Source organism: Taudactylus pleione, unplaced genomic scaffold (assembly GCF_031769625.1).
Source record: "Taudactylus pleione unplaced genomic scaffold, aTauple2 ptg000080l, whole genome shotgun sequence".
Lineage (NCBI taxonomy): Eukaryota > Metazoa > Chordata > Amphibia > Anura > Myobatrachidae > Taudactylus > Taudactylus pleione.
In genome coordinates, this window is record NW_028284482.1 from 9,083,819 (window position 1) to 9,102,861 (window position 19,043).

General features: G+C 43.8%; 1 protein-coding gene across 5 annotated transcripts in view; it reads right to left on the reverse strand.

The window, feature by feature from the left end:
• Positions 1-2,778: 2,778 nt before the first annotated feature.
• The window catches only part of FAM234B (family with sequence similarity 234 member B), an 83,013-nt gene continuing 66,748 nt past the window's right edge, over positions 2,779-19,043 (reverse strand). For all 5 annotated transcript variants that reach the window (XM_088468053.1, XM_088468051.1, XM_088468050.1 and 2 more), the window contains exons 10-13: positions 15,856-16,008; positions 14,394-14,511; positions 8,958-9,187; positions 2,779-5,695 (exon numbers count right to left, since the gene is read on the reverse strand). In XM_088468053.1, the coding sequence (XP_088324179.1) occupies positions 5,687-5,695; positions 8,958-9,187; positions 14,394-14,511; positions 15,856-16,008 (510 nt within the window). In that variant the 3' untranslated portion in view covers positions 2,779-5,686. The remainder of the gene's footprint in view (positions 5,696-8,957; positions 9,188-14,393; positions 14,512-15,855; positions 16,009-19,043) is intronic.

Here is a 19,043-nt window from a genome sequence, read left to right on the forward strand (position 1 = left end):
CAGACCCTTTTTTGAATCTGCATCAGCCCTCCAGGACCTCAGCCACAGGGAGCGCCGAGCAGATACCGCTGCAGCCGACACCCTAGAAGTGAGCAGGCTGGCATCCAAAGACGCTTCCCCAATATAGGAAGCTGCATCCCGCATCTGTCCCACTAACGCTCTCTGGATATCCGGAGCCTCATCAGGAAAGGTATCCTCCAAGGCATTGGCCCATGCCTCAATGGCTTTAGCCACCCAGGAGATAGCCATGGACGGGCGAGCCACCGCCCCGGAAAGAGAATAAATGGACTTTAAACAAGTCTCCACCTTCCTGTCCGTGGGATCCTTCAAAGAGGAGATAGACGGCAATGGCAACGTCGCGCTTTTGATCAAGCGGGTAACGTGGGAATCCACCGCCGGCGGAGTTTCCCATTTCCTGCAATGAGCTTCAGGAAAAGGATAGTTCGCCGCCAACCTCTTCTGTGGATGGAACCTCTTACTAGGTAATTGCCAGGCCGCCGCCATATGATCCGATAATTGATCAGACAGGGGGAACACAGTTGAGGTCACCTTGGCCTTTTTAAAATTAGGAAACTTCGACCTAGGAGCCGGCGCATCATCCTCAACATGTAGGATAGCCCGCACCGCCCTAACTAAGGAACGAACATTAATGGAAGACTTAGCTTCCACCTCCTGCCCCATGACATCAGAGTCAGAGTCCTCATGGATTTCTCCATCATCTGAGGACACTTCCGAGTCCGACAACTGCGCAGCTAGTGAACTCACAACCGGACGTTTAGACACCCTTGGTGGCACATCACCTTGCAACATGGACTGAAACGCCGAGGATGAAGCCGCCAGACTCTGTACGGAGCTGGATAGAACATCCACCCAAGGCGGAGGCTGCAAAGGCACTACAGACTGACACGACCCTGGGGAAGACTGCACATACACAGGCAGTCCCGAGTAAGGACCCACAGTCTGGGCCCTGGGGGAAGACCGCAACATTTGTGGAACCCTCGGGGAATGGGGGATGGTGGGCTGCGGTAACGCCCTAGAAGGGACCGCTGATGGGACCGATAACCGGTCCGCAATAGACGCCAGCACCTGTGAAAACATCGCCCAAGGAGGGTCCTGTGATACAGGGGGGTTGGAGGGGCCCGGTACCAGCTGGCACCGCCCGCACAGACCATCCTGAGATAAGTCCTCCCCATCAACTCCAGCAGCACAGCGTCTGCAGGAAAATAACACAGGAGCCACAGAGCGCTCAGTCTCCTCATCAGACATGATACCGTAAATCACAAGAAACAGGTATCACCAGAGGAATTACGGTTTTAACACCCACGCACTCACCAGTATGCGACACAACAGCCCAGATATGGTACTGTGTAGCACACAACAGTATGTGACTGACCCCACAAATACGTGTTTTATATAAGTGAGGGTCTCAGAAAAACGCCCTTCCCCCACACACCTGCCGGGCCGTAGGAGAAGGAAAGGGATAGGTATAAGCTGACAGTAAAGGAGAATAAGTCACAGACAGGCAGCACTAGCAATAGTCACATACAATGCAGAAAAGTTATACTCACTGCACCTTCCGCTACAATCAACCGCCCAGATTCAGTGTCTGGGAGGGCTATAGCGCTGTGTACACTGTCCTTTAGCAGGGGAGAGGTACACAGGGGGACCGGTCCACTTGATACCGCCTGGGAGTCTGCGATGTGCCAGTAAAGATGGCCGCCGGAGACCTCAGAGGAGGAGTGGCCGAGAGATAAGAGCAGCTCAGCGACGCCAGACTGCTAGTTGAAAGGCGCGCTGAGCTGAGGGGAGGAGCTGCTAGACAGGGAAGGCTGCCTCCCCTGGCTAGCAATTAACCCCCGGGTTGCCGGTCCCGCTACCAGCCTGATACCCTGGTGGTCTAGCGGACACGCGGGGTATTCCTCAATTGAGGGGGAGCCCGCCGCCGCCGCTAGCGCCTCCGGTCTGTCCCCAGAGACCGGAGGCTCCTGACTGCATTGAAGTATCCGCGGGCCGCCGCACGCGGCGACCCGCGGCTTACCTGATCCCCGTCGCGTCCGGCAGCAGTCAAGGGAGTCCCCAGAGCCCGGCTAGTACAGGCTCTGGGGTCGCGATCCCCAGAGCTGTACTGGCGTCGCGGCGCCAGCGGGGAGAAGGAGCGGCACGTGGGCGTCCTAAAGGACAAAACTGATACTGCCGCTCTAACAGTGTAAAAAAAGAAGAAAAAAAAATAAATAAAAAATTTCTCTTTTAAAATAAAGCTTAGGGGCTGCTCCTGCAGCCCCACTGCGACAGGTGACCCGACTCCGGCCGGGCACCAACTAAAACTGAGGTGCCTGTGGCCGGGGCGGGGTATAGAGGAGGACGGACCCAAGTGCATCCTGGGAGCAGCAAAGCTTTAACTGCGTGGTGCCCGTGGATCCAGATCCAGCTATACCCCAAGGTCAACCCTGTGGACCCCCTATGGACCCTGAAGTAGAAATACTGTATAAGACCTGTAGGCTTGTGTATTTACTCTGATTGTCTCCAGTCCAACAGGATTATATAAAAAAAAACAGGCTGGCAGACTATGGATTTATTGACTGGAGAAAGTTGTTTGAGCAATAGGCGATTTTTTAAATGAACAAAAAAAAAAAAAGTAGCAAAACAGGAAGCATATGTTGTAAAGCAATAATTGTGTCATGCTATTTTAAACAATTTATAATAATGCACGTTTCTGTACTACAAAAATGTGATACAGATGTTCTTTTCACATATATCAAATGCCAAACATGGAATGTATTTACAGTTTTAAGTATTTTTTATTTCATAAATTAAAGATCTGACATTACTATACAGTCAACAGTATTTACAGAGAATATTCACATTCTAAACAGATGCGCTGCATGTAGGAAGTGCTAGTGCCTAACACACACACCAGGGTCAGTTCACAAGTTGCCTGAAAAATCAAGATGCTACAGCTGGACAAAAAAAAGAAGGACACAAACACAGGGCTAGTTTACACTACAGTAATATAACTAACAACACAATAAATATCAACTCTTTTTGGCAGCATCACCCATTATACTCTCACCTTTCATACTACAGTACTAAAACAGAAATAGGAGTACAGCAAAACTTAGACTAAAGAAAATATCTTTAAATAGAACAAACATTTTTATACATTTACACTAATGTTCTTACTTCTATAAAACCGGGGAAGTTGCTGTGATTACACTGGTTAATTCATACAAGTGTTATATATATATATATATATATATATATATATATACACACACACACACACACACACACACACATACATACATACATACATACATACACACATATATACACACACACACACACACACACACACACACACACATATCATATTAGGTGTCTACATCCCGACGTTTAACTTTAGCCCGGCAACTGAATCCCAACAGACGGCTTCCCGAAAGAAGGTAAGCCAGCTACTGTTAGCTCTTAGCCACGGGAGAGACTTTGGGTTAGCCACCCCCTGGGGAGGATTATGGTTAAGCTGTGGAGAGGAATGGGGGGGGGGGGGCGTAGGGACCACTGGGGGGGGAGGTTAGGGTTAGGCACTCCCAGGGACTTATTGTTGGGCACCACCAATGGAGGGTTAGCTTACTTACCTTACCTGTCGGGATTCTTCATGTTCTGGCTTCCGGCATCAGTATTTCACCCAGCGGCTATTCAGCCGTCTGGATTTCAAACCCAAACCATACTATATATATATCATATTATATCTAGTCTTGACAAAATACATGTTTTCCTGGGCTCTAGTTTATAGTCTCACAATTATCATTATTTATTCATAAGGGCGTAAAGCGTAAGGGGAATAAACTGAACAGGATACATAAGTACAGACAAAATATAAACGAAAATAGATCTCTAAATAATTATAACTGCACAAGGTAATTATATAAAGACAAAGGGGAGAAGGCCCTGCTCATATGAGCTCACACACAATTTTTTTTTAATGTGATAGCGTAGTATAATATAATATGCCTAGAGCATATGTTGGCAATATCCTAGTGCTAGGGACACGGTGAGAGCCTGAAGTCACTGTAATATGCCTCCGAAGCTCATACACTGATCGTTGTGTCATTGTGGTTAGGAAACGACTGGGTGTTCACAAGGACACCAGATTGTTTTCTGTATGTGAGCTAGAATTCACCTGACTCACTAATGTTTAATGCAATCAGTGACCATGATTAAGATAGTGGTGCAAAGAATCGCAAAGACAATGCTTACGCTTGGAAGCAAAGAGGCACAAACGTTATGTTTTAGTTTAAGAAGTTGAAAGGGTCAAGCAAGCAGCTTCCACATTTTACTTTATTTCTATTGAAAATTGTGCTATACCAATAAATATGCCGTAAAATACATTTAAGACTGCAAATTTTATGTATTCTAAAATAAGATTTGCACCTATGTCAAGTGTGATTTTTGTAAGGGATCTACAAATTAATCAGTTAATAAACCAATTATTGCAAAATATTAATGTAATGTAATGCTGGGTATACACTGGCAGATACAGTATATTGGCCGATCAATTGATCAGCCAATATATCGAGCGCCCATCGGCAAAGTGTACCAGCGATATGTCTGAACGACGTCGACATATTGCGTCAGCTGTGCTGCACAGCAGATGTCTGCTATATCGACCCATTGTGCTGTGTGTATGGGCGATCAGCCGACAGCCCGTACACTTGCAGCAGAGGCCGCAGAGAGGTGGGTGCGACACGACCCCCAGCCTGATGATGATGGTTCAGTGTACATGAACAACCATCATCTGCAGATATATTGGTTAGGTGTGTACCCAGAATAAAGGAGTGGAACTTATTGCTGTGATCATTGTACTAATGAGTAAATGTGCGTACAACACCTACAGATTTTTCATACTCACATTATTACAGTAACAACCACACATTGTTACTGAAGGGGATAATGACTAACCAGCAACTAGACATATACGTAAACAACCTCCTATAATTTAAAGTCAGCAATTTTGCATTTTAGTGCACCATAAAACCTGTTCTTTAAATAGACGTGCATGTAGGAATGGCTGTAAAATATCACTGTTTTAAAGACCACAAAAGCACAGGACATTTCTTGTTATTCTATTAGTATTAGAACATATGGCGAGATATTTGCCAAGCTGTGTTCCTCATTTTCCTGTAGCATCTATTTACTTGGTTGCCATTGTTACACAGTGAAATGTGATAGTTTTAATGAGACAGATTATAAAGAGACTGAATCTGGAACGTGGATAAATACCAACTATTCAAATGTAATAATCCAGCTGTTAATACCTTAATTTCTCCAACACCTTGTATTGTATAATATTCACAGTCTGCGCTTTGTAAACAAATTCCTTATTCTACACAACACTGCCACAGGTCCAAGTAAAGCAAGTGTGGCACTGCCATCTTGTTACCAAAGGAGAGGTTGGGAACCACGGAGATAAAATAATGCAAGTGATTGGCATACAAGAATAGCAGAATATAGAGGAGTGCTAAAACAGTGTAACTAAATATACACATTAATACACAAAATAAAAACATGGTCACTCCCAAACTTCAGGCTATTTTTGTGAGAGCCTTTGCTGTGGAGTCCTCCCTCTAAGATCCTACACATTGTAAGCAGTTTTCCGGGAGTTGTCGTCGACTTGATTTCTTTAAGATCACAACAGCTGCAACAATAAAAGAAAAAAAAAAAAAAAAAAAAAAGAATAAAGAATCAATGTTCATAAAGTTGTATACAGCACAGAGACTCTTGTGATAGAAAGCCGGATACTAGAGAAGAAAAAAAGAATTGTGCTGGTAAAACAATAGTCTAGACCGCAATTGTTATTCCACATATAAAAGTTTTATGGAAACCTGAACATACATATTACTAATAAAATATGCATAGAAATAAGTATAAAAATACATTTCAAATGTCAGCACATAAGAGTTTAATATTCTGATTATACAAGTCAAATCAAACTTATTCAATCAGGCAATACTGGATATAATTTACACGGTATAAACACAATAAGTATATATACTTCTAATGTTGCATTGGAATCGGTATGTAATGCCGGCGGACTAAATACAGACTCTGGAAGCCCGAACAGTCAGGATCCGATTGGGGCTGGTAAGTACCCTAACCCTCCCCTCTCCCACCCCTAACCCTCCCTTAGTGGTGCCTAACCCCAACCTCCCCCCCAGGGACGCCTAACTCCCCCCTAAACCTAGCCTTCCCGGGGAGGGGGTGCCTAACCTCCCCCAGTGGCGCCTAACCCTAACCTAACCCTCCCCTCCCCTAGCCTGACCCTAACCCTCCCCAGGGGAGCGGGGCTAAAACTATACCCCCCCCCCACGCGGCTGACTGTGCCTGCTTACCTTCGTTCGGGATTTCAGCGTCTGGCTAAAGATAGGCGTCTGTATTTAGACGCCTATCTTTAGTACAGAGTCGGGATTCCAGCTTCGGCATCCCGGACGCCGGTAAATAAACTGCATCCCGTTGCATTTACTTTCAGTATCAACAGTCTCACTTACCTTGTCAGCATGCAGCCCATAATAAGCCCATGGTTAATTGCCGGCCATCGGCTGCTATTATGGAACAATAAGGATCCGGGGTGAACGGCTGTAACAGCCTAATACTCACAGTCCCTCTCTCCTGGCCTGTCCGGCGGATCCTCAGTTCTAAAGACAGTGTACTTATTGCAATAATCGGGATTACCCTGCTCCATATTGGGATTTAATTCAACCATATCTACAAAGGTTTAAACATTACTTTAGTTAAACTAATTCTTTGCTCACAAGAACTGCGTTCTTTTGTTAGCAGGACGGACATTATTATACTTAAATACATCTATTTGATACTGTGTTGATACTGAAACTAAATGCAACATTAGAAGTACATATACCCAATGTGGTTATACTGTGTAAATTATATCCAGTATTGCTTGATTGAATAAGTTTGATTGACTTATATAATCATAGTATTAAACTCTTATTCATGTGCTAACATTTTACATTTAATTTTTATACTAATTTTTATGCCTATTTTATTAGTAATACATAATATGTTCAGGTCTCAATAAACCTTTATATGGTGGAATATCAATTGCGGTCTAGACTATTGTTTACCAGCGCAATTCTTTTTTTCTTCTTTAGTATAATATATAAGGGATTTGCAAATTTTCCCTTTGACATTCATTATATTGACACTATGTCGACAATGTCAAACTGTCGACATTCAGGCTGTCGACATTTTTATTAAGCCAACATTATGGATGTTGGCAGTCAGTCGATATGTCAATTTTAGCCTAATCCTAATTGCAGCCTAACCCTAATTTCATGTGTCAATATTCTGACTGATGACATTGTGAATGTCGACATTTTGAAAATCGATATAATGTCTATGTTAACATGTAAAACGTCAACATCCTGATTATTGACATTCAGACCATGTTGACAATATGGTGTCAACATTCTGACAACATCCCACAGTAAAGTACTAGGAGAACCACTTGCTATATTACATTAAATGCTTAAGGTTGTAATAACTGAACACTACACAAGCTATTTACCGGTGTTGGACATCAACACTGGAGCAACCTCAACCATGGAGCAACCAATCCCTTTAAAATAGCAGTAAAAAAAAGAAAAAAAAAGAAAAGACAATAGCACAACAGGAAAATGTTTAGTGGAAGGGGTTGGGAGGTAAAGACCATTAAAACTTTTTGGTATTCTGAAAAATAAAAAAATTCAGACAAAAAACATAGGAGCTGTGAGAACATAGGGCCCGATTCATGTTTGTAAGGTAGCGGTTTTGCAATTCTGGGTCATTAAAACTCAAATGCAACAGGAGGCGCCTGTAGGAGATAGACGCCTCTTGTTAGCATTTGCGTGATCTGAGTGCTGCGTGCGAGGACGCAGCCTCGGAACACCATCACGACCATCAAGCGCGATTCTCAATGGTTTCAGGCACTGGCCAGCCTGAAGCTTACTCAGGCTGGCCTTAGGATCCGGATACCCAGGTCCAGCAAGTCTGAATCCTACGACGAAGACCCTGGGCCCTTCACACCCTCAAAATGGGGGAGACATACCCCCATTTTGAAGAACGGTGCTGGGTGCTGCCCCCCAAACGCCGCAGTATGTCAATCATCCTGCGGCTGATGGGACTGCGAGAGATATCGCAAGACCCGATTACACATGCGCCTGTGCAGACCTCCAAACATGTTTGGGCTTCCAACTATTCCTTAAACTTGAATGTGAGAGTTGATAGCATATTATTTTTCCAGCAGCGCATAATTAAAAATAAATAAATAAAATCGCCTTGTTTGGTCTATCAACAATCTGCATTTGTCTTCAAAATTAATTTAATTAATGCACATTGCACTGCAATTTCTGTATTGCTCTGTAACTCTTGTAGTCCAGGACATTTATTATTTATCTTATCTATTAGTTATGGTATCTAAGGAATATTTTATAAAACATTATTGGTCCATTATCCAAATAAAGAGTGGGCAACCCTTGGTACTAGTGGCACTTGAGGATGTATTCAGTGACACTCGAGGGATCAGTCCTTCTCCTATTAGGTGTGCTCTTCCACCTTCTTCTATCACAGAAGATTCCCTTTGGAGCGCTACACCAAAGAACCAAAGCATAGCCAACAAAGCTTGGGCTTCTGGTGAGTGAACCACGGTTAGTACTGCTCACAGTCCATCAACAGTCCAAAATTCTGAAGCCTGTCTTCATCTCCAGGCCACAAACTAACAACCTAACCTGAGTCACCATCTATTAATGTGGTAAATGTTTGTATATGTTATAATGGTGGTGGCACTCTGAGTGCCAGATGTTCAACATTATGAACCAAATAATTTTCCAGAGAAAAATGTTGCCTACTCCTGGTCTAAAACATTGTCTGGTCTATCATTGGAAAGGAGATGATTACAAACTTACCTGTTGGGGAGCAGAGCTGAACTTCAACCTGGTAAGAATTTTTTTCACATCTTCCACTTTCGGCCTCATCTTTGCCTTCCCCAGGGACACAGCTTGACTGTTGGACAAAGCCCATCTAATGCCCAGTTTGTTTACAGTCAGATTTCGTGGCACATTGTCTGATGTGCCCAGACCTTGTTCTGCAGTTATGATGGCGAGAAGCGCATCTTTCTCTAACTCTCTGATCCCCACTGATTGGATAAAATTGCATGGCAATGTGTTAGTGGTAAAAATAAGATTTTCATTACTCGTCGTTGTTTTAATTTTACTAATACAGCTGGGGGGACACTGGAAGACAATAGGGTGTAGAGGGCATTGTTCCAGGAGCAGATACAGCTTCAAATTTAAACTTGTGGGCTGCCTTTCCTCCCTTCACATCCCACAATGCAGTCCGCCTTAAATTAAACTTAGCAAGCCCATAGGAGACAGTAAACTACACACTTAAGAACAAACATTCAAACATTACAACAGAGTGAAAATACAGTGTAAAACATAAAAGGTGGGTAATGCAGTGTCCCCAGATAGATTGCGAACATTTATTTTGTGAGGACCAAAAATCTTCTCTAGCATCATATGAGGGGGAACACTGGTAGACAATGATATGTTGCAAAGATGCCCCTAATAGAGGATACCCTCAGCTATGGCTGTGCGCAAAACATTTTACGCATAAAACTGTTGTCTTTAGCTAGAGGCAATCTGGAATCTGGGCCCCTTTTGAAACAATCTTGCCGGATGAACACAGTGATCCAACTGGCCACTGAAGGTGCGCTGGCCAACTCAGTTTGTGTGCATAATAAGCACAAGGAGACAGTCAGTCTTATGGAAAGGAGCAGCTCTGTCTACACAGATTCGCAGAACTTGGATAACGTCTGGCAAACCAAGAGATTCACCACTGCCTGAGGCAAGATCCTGTCCCAGAGAAGGGAGCACAATATATTGGTTCAGATGAAATCTCGAAACAACTTGTGGTTGGTTGGAATGAAAGTCTGGTACACAGTATCCGACCTGTCTTGATGAAAAAAAAAACAGAAACTGGGACCTACAAGATAGGGCAGAAGAAATGGCCAGCAAGAAGAACCTTTCCAGACAAGAATATTTAGATCTGAATCCAGTGATAAGATTAGGCACTAGGGGGGAGCTAGGAGGAAAATGCTCACTGGAATGCAGCTCTTTCACATTTACACCAGATCTACTGGTCACATGAGCGCCAGGATCCTTAAGACGATGTTGGAGATGCCGCCGGAACAGGTAAGTAACTGCTGGGCCATCAAGGACGTTATGTTGACATGTCATCAGTGTAGACATGAGAAACTTCGACATGCTAAGCATGTCAACATTTCGACAATGTTGACATTCTCGTGTCGACAAGATAATTGTAGACATACTACTAAACTCATCCAAGCCATCCTGCAAAAATGAGAACAGACGACCAACTCAATAAAAGGATGTGTGAACCCTCTTCCTTTTACACCAAGAGATGTATACCATCCAAACACGATGGAAATTCTTGGAAGATGCTGGTTTCCTGGCATTAATTATGATCTGATCAGAAAAACCTTTAGCTCAGAAAAAAAAAAAATGCCGTGCCGTCAAAGCCAACTGAGCTACGTCCTGATGGGAATATGGTCCCCAACTTAGGAGATACGGTCGTAATGGCAGCAGTAAGATGTTTCTGCTGCCATTCTAAGAGCGTTTTGGCCAATCAGGAGTTTATAAGATGATCTGAACTACCTTGGCTTTAGCATGAAAGGCAGAATAGGAATTGGAGGAAAGAGATACACTAAGTGGTACTGGAATGGGACGGCCATTGTGCCACCAGGACTGCTTGTAGATCAGTTGTCCGCCCCAAAGAGCGGCACTTTGTACTTCCATCAGCAGGCCATCACTCCCTGGGATGAATCGGGTGAAGATTAAGGAGATCGGCTTCCTAATTTCCCACCTCTAGGATGGGGTGGGAAGACTGGATATCCCCCAGCAAATCTTTTCCGCCAAGCAAAAGATCTATGCTGCTTCAGCCATTGCCACAGAGCTACAGTTCTCTTAGTGGTTAAGCTAAGCCATGGCATTGTCTGACTGGATACTGCTGCAAAAGTAGGGCCAAACCTTAAGCAGTGCCTGAAGTATGACTTAACACCAGGATGTTTATGGGAAGCCTTGCCTTGGACCAGAACCAAAACCCCCTGCAGACATAGGCTCCATGTCAATGTCACCGTGCCCCAACACTGCAGACTGAAAACTGTGGCTTCTGTGATCCACTCCCAGACAGACAAGGGCTGGCCCTGGCCTAGGTTGCAGCTGAGCCACCAAAGCAGGATCTGATCGATCGTCAGTGGTAACTTAAACATTTCAGTCGGCAAGTGAGGATTCACTCGAAACTTGCATGAAGTTGCAGTTGAAATGCCTGCGAGTGGAATTGCTTTAAAGCATGAAACTATCCTAACAATTTCATACAAAGAAGCAGACACCCATTTGCATGAGAGTAGAACAAGGGCCCTCATTCAGAGCCGCTCGTTAGCGGCAGTACGCTCGTTCCGAGCGATGTTTGCACATCTGCGCATGCGTACGGTTTTTAGTACGCATGCGCGAACCAGTCAGTGCGGCCGAAAATCGTTTGTACGCTATATAGCGAGTGCCTGCTATTTTGAGTGACAGAATGAGGCGTATGTGGGTGGTAACAGGGGAAGGTGCTTGAAAATGGGGAGTGGAGATCCGAACGCAGGCGTGCTTAAAGGTCAAAACGGGCGTTTTATGGGTGTGTATATTTAAAACAGCAGCGTCATTGACCACGTCACTGGGTTATTTTAGAGCCAGAACTGCTCGCAAATTTGTGGTAGCAAACACCAACCACAAGAATAGCGAGCAGTTCATACGCTGGTCGATGTACTCGATTAATCTAATAAATAGCGGACATGACGTATGGTGCGAGCGGCCAGGGGGCGTTTTTAACAAATAAACGAGCGTATGTTTTGCTCGTTCGTTCAGACTTAGAGGTGTGAACAGACTGCAATGTGCGTACGGATCATTTGAATAGCCACCCCTTGTTTTTAAACGAACGACCGCAAATAGCGAACGGCTCTGAATGAGGGCCAAGGACTTCCTCTGAACAGCCAAGAGTTTCTCCTTTGTAAGGAACACCTTGTGACACCTGGCACTGAAGATGAGCAAACCATATGCTTTGATGGGACAAGGTTGGATGATAAACTTTACAATGTTCTCTGTAGTAAGCTGCAGATGGGTCTTGGGAAGAGTAATTGACCTTGCTTTGATGAAGAAGTATTTCTGGTATGGCATGATGGTCACATTTTGATCACAAGAGTGCTGCCATAACCTTGGTAAATTTCCACGGGCTATGGCCAAACTGAAGAAAGAGAAATGAATTGGTAATAAGCAGTACCCAACGCAATCTAAGGAGGCTGTGATGCCGCTCCCACATCAGAATATTTAGGTATACATTCTTTGTATCAGTGGTGGTGACTAACTCATTTCACTGCATGGAACTGATTACACTGCAAACTGACACCATCTTAAAGTTGCCAATCTGCAGAGGTAATCTGAGGATTTTAGGATTTAGGGTGGGTTGATAAAGACAAGCCTGGGTTTGGTAACCAAAAATAGGCTAAAGTAAAACCCAAATCCTTATGGTCAGACAGTACCAGAAAAATCACTTCCAAAATCAGAAGGGTACATATTGATTGCTGGAGGGCTAGACATATGGTCTTTTCTCTTGGAAGAGAAATGTCTGGTTGGAAGTTCGAACATTTATAGGATATAACCTCTTTCAAGAATACCTCACACCAGGAAAAGCGGTATGCTGGTCGCAAAACCACAGACTGATCCAGGTAGGGAGGTGCTGTGCCAAGCAGTCCACTTTGGGACAGGCTTGGTGCCAGGATGCCTGCCCACCTCTCTGATAGCCCAAAAAGGACCTGCCAGAAAAAGCTCTTGGGGATGGGCCTCATGTCTTTCTTGAGTCAAAAAAGTACCTGTACTGTTGCCCTCTAGGTTTAGTAAGCTTAAGTGGAAGGAATTAACTCTTACCTACCATAGCTTCAGAGACCATACTATTCAGCCCAACCCGAAGAGAACAGAACCTGCAAAGTGCAAAGCCTCTAGTCAGTTTTGGTCCTGCTAATGCCTCCTCACATTAATGCCAAAGAGTGAACCTGGCTGTGATGGTCAAATCAGAAATGCATGGCAAGTGCAAAATCTGTGGCAATGTCACAGATATTGGCCAACACGTCCCTGGACAGATCCACCAGGTCAAAATGTCTGTGCTTGGAAAGCCTGACTTTAACCCCTCACTCAGCTCACCTCTCCACTGCCTTTTTCACTCAGACAGCCACCAGAACTGGCCTGAGAGTTGCCCCGGCAGTGATGAAGATTGATTTAACAATCCCCTCACATTTACGATCTGAGTTGTACTTTAAGGACAACATGTTAGGAACAGAGATGTAATACGGGATGAAGGGGCACTAAAAGGTATTAGAAAGAGAAATGTGGTCCATCACTGGACGTCGACTGTCTAACAATCCTCGGTGAATTCCACCCTGGAGCGCACCAACACCTTCAATCTAGCAGGTTCCACCATCTCGGCTGCTGCGTCTCCATACAAGAGCTGTGCAAGTCGCACAGCAGTGACCTGGATTCAAAATGTATTAAGACATTTCTTCGGTCATTGGGAACACGTCTAATATGACACAGAATGTCGTGTTACATCTGAAGGATGATTTCTTGTCAGACAATCTTAAAGCTGGGCATCCACTATACAATTTTCTGTCAGATATCTGTCCAATCTGGCTGGTTGGAATGAAAACCTGGTAATGTAAGGAAGCAAATGACAGTCGATCATATGGTTTTAAACACTGAAAAAAGGACAAAAAAATTGTTCAAATTGGTTACATTTGTGTGTTTTAACCAATTTGTCTGAACAACCATTTTTGGCTATTTTCTAGTTTTGGTCAAATGGACGATTGTCATTTTCTCCAAAACATTACCAGGTTTTCAGCCCAACCAGCAGAGTCAACACAATCAGCAGAGAGAGTGGTCTAACCGTGACACAAAATACCTGCACCCTGGTGAGGTGGACAGAATGCAGATAAATGCTCCGCAGCTTCAAGACATAGAAAAAAAAAAAACTTACAATCTTTACCCAGCCAGTATGAAGGTGCCCACTCCATGAGCACAATAAATAAAACTAAAGCAGACTGCATTGTGGGATGTAGAGGGGAAGCATCCTGCACATGCTATTTCCAACCAATGTCCCATAGATAGAATGATAGAGAAATGAAAGCAGTTTCAATATACCGTATGGAATAGTTTTAAATTTAATCTGCCAACTTTTATAGTGGACAAATTTTTTCAGTAATGAAGTTTTTTCTATAAAACAATTAAGCTTACCAGCTGAGGCAACAATGCTTGTAGTAACATTGTAGAGATCCAGAATGACCCCTGGATAGGCTGGGTAGAGCAAGTAAAGATGTTGTTTCCAAGGTACTGCTGCTTTTGTATATAACACCTATTGGGCATAAAGAGAAATATCACTTTACTAAAATATATGCTACTATGGCTCTCGAATCTAGATTGTTGGGGCCTGATACAGTGTTGGGCAGAGCCATCTTAACATATAGGCACACCGGGCAGTTGCCCAGGGCCCCACGATTCTAAGAGCCTTCGAGCAAGGGTGGTCTGGACCTGGGGCATCTACATGGAGTTTGTGGCTACTCGCTCCGTGAATAGAGCAGAGAGCCGAGAGCCAGGCAGATAAAGATGCTCCCCGGCCACTCTGATTGTGAATTACAGACAATCAGAGCAGCCACGCAGCATTCTCTATCTGCCTCCCAGCCTCCAGCCACAGAGCCGGATTAAGGGGGCACAAAAGGTACGTCCCCCTGGGCCCCTCTCTCAGGGGGCCACCCATACTTTAATCACAGCTGCACTGTAGAGCTGGAGAAGAGAAGGGGGAGGTGGAGTCTGTAATTCTTGCTTTACATTTTTTTTTTATGTTTAAACATGGACTTTGTTGAAAGTACCAATAAATATATAAAAGGTTACTTTATTGACCCCTTACATTTTATTTCCGTGAATGGGCGAGTAGGGGCCCCAGTGCATTGCTTTGCCCAAGGTCTACAATACTGTTAAGACGGCCCTAGTGTTGGGCACACATTGCTCAAAACAAGCATGCATGGAAAAAAAATATATGCCTGTATGCTGCATGCTTGCCTGGTTGGCCACTAGTCATCATCGGTGTACACTTGTATCTGCCCTACACTAGGTGCAAAAGGTAAGCCTACATCCAGTTCTGCATATCCTGCATTTGTGCAAACACACCCTCACTGAACCTTGCCTATGTGAGAACCCAGTTCTGCCCCTTTCTGAACAAAGCTCAAATTAGCTCTGATAACATAAGACATATTCTCATCTCATTCGTCCCACAGAGTCGGATTCAGAGTCACGCGCAAAGCCGTTGTTCACGGAGTTTCTAATACTACTGCGGGTGTCCAAAAATCCCTAAACTTGTACAGCACATGCGTTACATAGAGTGTACTCACAAAGGCGCTGTTGCATTGTGATGCATGACATTAGAAAGGTCTTGGAACAGTGCTGGGCATTCCTGGGCGGTGACTGGAAGGTGGCTAAACAGACGCATGGAGTTGGGTGTGTTATGGGCACATTATGGGAGTGTCGCTAAACTGCATGTTAGACAGTATGACCATCAGCAGAATGTAGCAATGTCAGCTGCACTCAATAATAAAGAAGCCACACAGTGATGTAGAAACAAAAGAGATTATACATAACAGGGACTATATAACCAAGTCATCTGCAAGTGCATTGGATAAAATACATTCATGGCAGTACTTACAGAGCTATTGGCTAAAGGAGTTCCTTCTCCCCAGAAAATGAAGACTGATTTCCCATCAGCAGTTAAAAGTGAAATAGCTTCAGCTTCTTTTTGATGCCATGAAACATCCCATTCCCAAAGTGATGCACTTGTGGATCCATCAATCACAACCACCTGAAGATGTGGACAATCATTACAATAAACCAGTACTAATCATTTCCTCATATTACAACTGCAATCAGATTAACTGGGCATGGTAATGAATAACCAAAGCAATCAAGTTAAACACCAGATGCCATACAACAAATGTAAATTTCCTTATTCTGCTTTGTGCAGGGGCGATGTGGCAGGTATCAACATGGACTAAATATTTGTCTACAGTACAGGTAACGGGAATACTCTATTCTTTGATTGGCTTTTGGTTTCTTCATCCTTGCCCTCTCCTCTAATTTAAAAACAGATAATTGGTTTCTGGTAGTCAGCATAAGACACATCCAGTTATTGACAGCAAACATCATCTCAGTCACACACACTAATGGGATGTAGGACATGCCCTGTATTACTTATTTACACGCATGGATAGAGGTTGATTGTAAGGATATAGGGTCTGCAGATCACTCAAACAAGGTAGAATATGAAAAACTTAACAAGGTTTATTTTGAAGACAGAACTGAATACATCACTGCACACTTCAACATTCTAAACATGAAGGGAGGATTGTGATACAACTACAGGGCTAAGCACAGACTTCCGAAACATCACCACAATGTCCACAGATTTATGTAAAAGTCCTTAAACCAGAGGTTCCCAAACTCGGCCCTCAAGATACCTTAACAGTTGAGGTTTTAAGGATATCCATGCTTGACCACAGGTGACTTAATTAGTACCTCAGTCAATTTGATTTACCCACCTGTGCTCAACCATGGATATCTCTAAAACCTGAACTGTTGGGGTGCCTTGAGGAACCGCGTTTGGGAACCTCAGATGAATAACGTGGCTCAACGTCCCAAATAATCCAGTGTAATGGGTTCCACAGAAAATCCCTGGCAGAGCTTCACCAAACCTCAGGTCAGCAATTCTCCCTTGAACACTGAACTGCCCTCTTTTATAATCCCAGAATAGCCTCTTTTGCTTTATGGGGCATGTTTGGATTTCTTTTGTGTTTTAGGATCTTAAGGCATAGGAATACAAGACACATATCTTAATTAAGATGAAGAGGGGGGCGTGGGGTGGCACGCACTACATCTTGCTCTCCTGTGGTTTAAGTAAACAAATCTAGATTCTGTTAAACAATAGTCTGGTCTACTTGACCGGTTACTCTAATTATTGATGTATGGTTTCTACAGAACTGGAATACACAGATTAATCCTTTGGCATAAGTAAACAATATGATGCTCTAGAGCGCACATGGATATCCCACCTACAGTGTAAAGCTGGGTACACACCTATACAATCATCGGGCCGTTCATACAGTATCGAGAGAACGGCCGTTGGATTGTATAGCTGTGTATGCTGTCCCGATGCATGAGCGTTAGCCGATAATCGGCTTTTACCGCTCCTGCAACGGTCGGGAGGTCGCATCTTATGTACGGTTTAGTATTTATCGGGTCGACCTCCCGATCCCATTGAAGCCCATACACACTGGGTTATGTCTGCACAATGTGTACGTGGCTGACAGGGGGGCACACTGGGGACAGACTGCACGGCTGATCGGGACAGTTTTACCCAGTTTAACAGATAACACAACACAATCTAATATGTTTGAGATTAGATTGTGCAGTCCAGCCCCACCTTTTTCCTCTGTATGTGTGTATTTAATGTACACTTGAAGGAAAGACTCCTTCTGCCTGGACTAACACCCCTCCCACCTGCTCCAGGTGATTTTAATTAATATAGGTCCTTGTATTGCAGTGCACACATTGAAATGGGCACTATTTTAGGGAAGTTCTGGATACATTTATATAATGTGTCAGTATTAGGGACCCACCTGATGAGGTTTACCTTGATGTGGTAGGTGGGCATACATTTTTTAAAAACCATGTTAAGTATTAAAATTTAGTATAAATGTTTTGATCATCAGTATTTTTCATGTATAGACTTGTGCGCACCTGTACTTTCTCTTTTTTCTGCAAGTCTCACCATGGTAGCTTCCTTACCTCTTATTATGTTTGATAATAAAACATTAAAAACAGTACTGGGTTGACCAGAGAGAGGCTCTGGGGAATAAAAAAAACACACATACTGAGTGTAGGTAGTCATAATGTGTGCTAGGGCAGGCACTCTATGGGCATAAAAAGTACATATTCAACAGGTTTTGTCACAATAGCTACAGTGAACAATACATATTTGACATAACCCCAGGGTATACGGTGTTTATGGAACAGGCTAAATATTCAGGCCCCGTACATAATCCCTGTTCCTTTACAAAGATGAGTTAATGTTAATGTACTTTCTGTAAGCTAGGAAGGACTTCAAAGCATTTTCCAGAAGGCTTAAAAGAGAAGAAATCTGATTTCACTTTCCCCATATGGATCACAAAAGTATACTACACTACACTACAGTCACTGAAAGTTGCTCTGTTGCACATAAATTGCTCAGTCTTCAAAACGTGAAGTTACTAGTCACAGCTCATATGTGTATTTACATACAATTATTGTACAGTGGTGGTGCTATATAACAAATAAATACAAGACTGCAGGTTAATCCAACTCCTTGAGAGTGTAGAATATTTGCTCTAGAGCCTGTTTGCCAGTTAGTACCCACAGCAGCTTCACATTTACTGTGTTCTCCAGGCTTCAGAGACTGGAAAAGGTTTAAAGTTGGAGAGAAAAAATATGAGATATGGTAAGAACTTACCTTTGTTATCTCTATTTCTACGAAGTCCATAGGGTTCCACAGGATACCTTGGGGTATAGGTGTGACGTCAGTCATCGGGCACCATAGAGTTAAGCTTTCAGCCTCCCAGGATGCACTAGGGTCCCCCTCCTATACCCCGCCCCCGAGCCAAGGCACCTCAGTTAGTTACCAAGCCATAGGCCGGAGGAGGAGAAGGAAGAGAGAGAAAGAAGATCTGGATACACACAAGAATCACACTCTCACCAGAGACGGGAAAACCGGTGACCAGACCAAAGCCCATCTGCAGCACAAGTGCGACAGGGCGGGAGTCCTGTGGAACCCTATGGACTTCGTAGAAATAGAGATAACAAAAG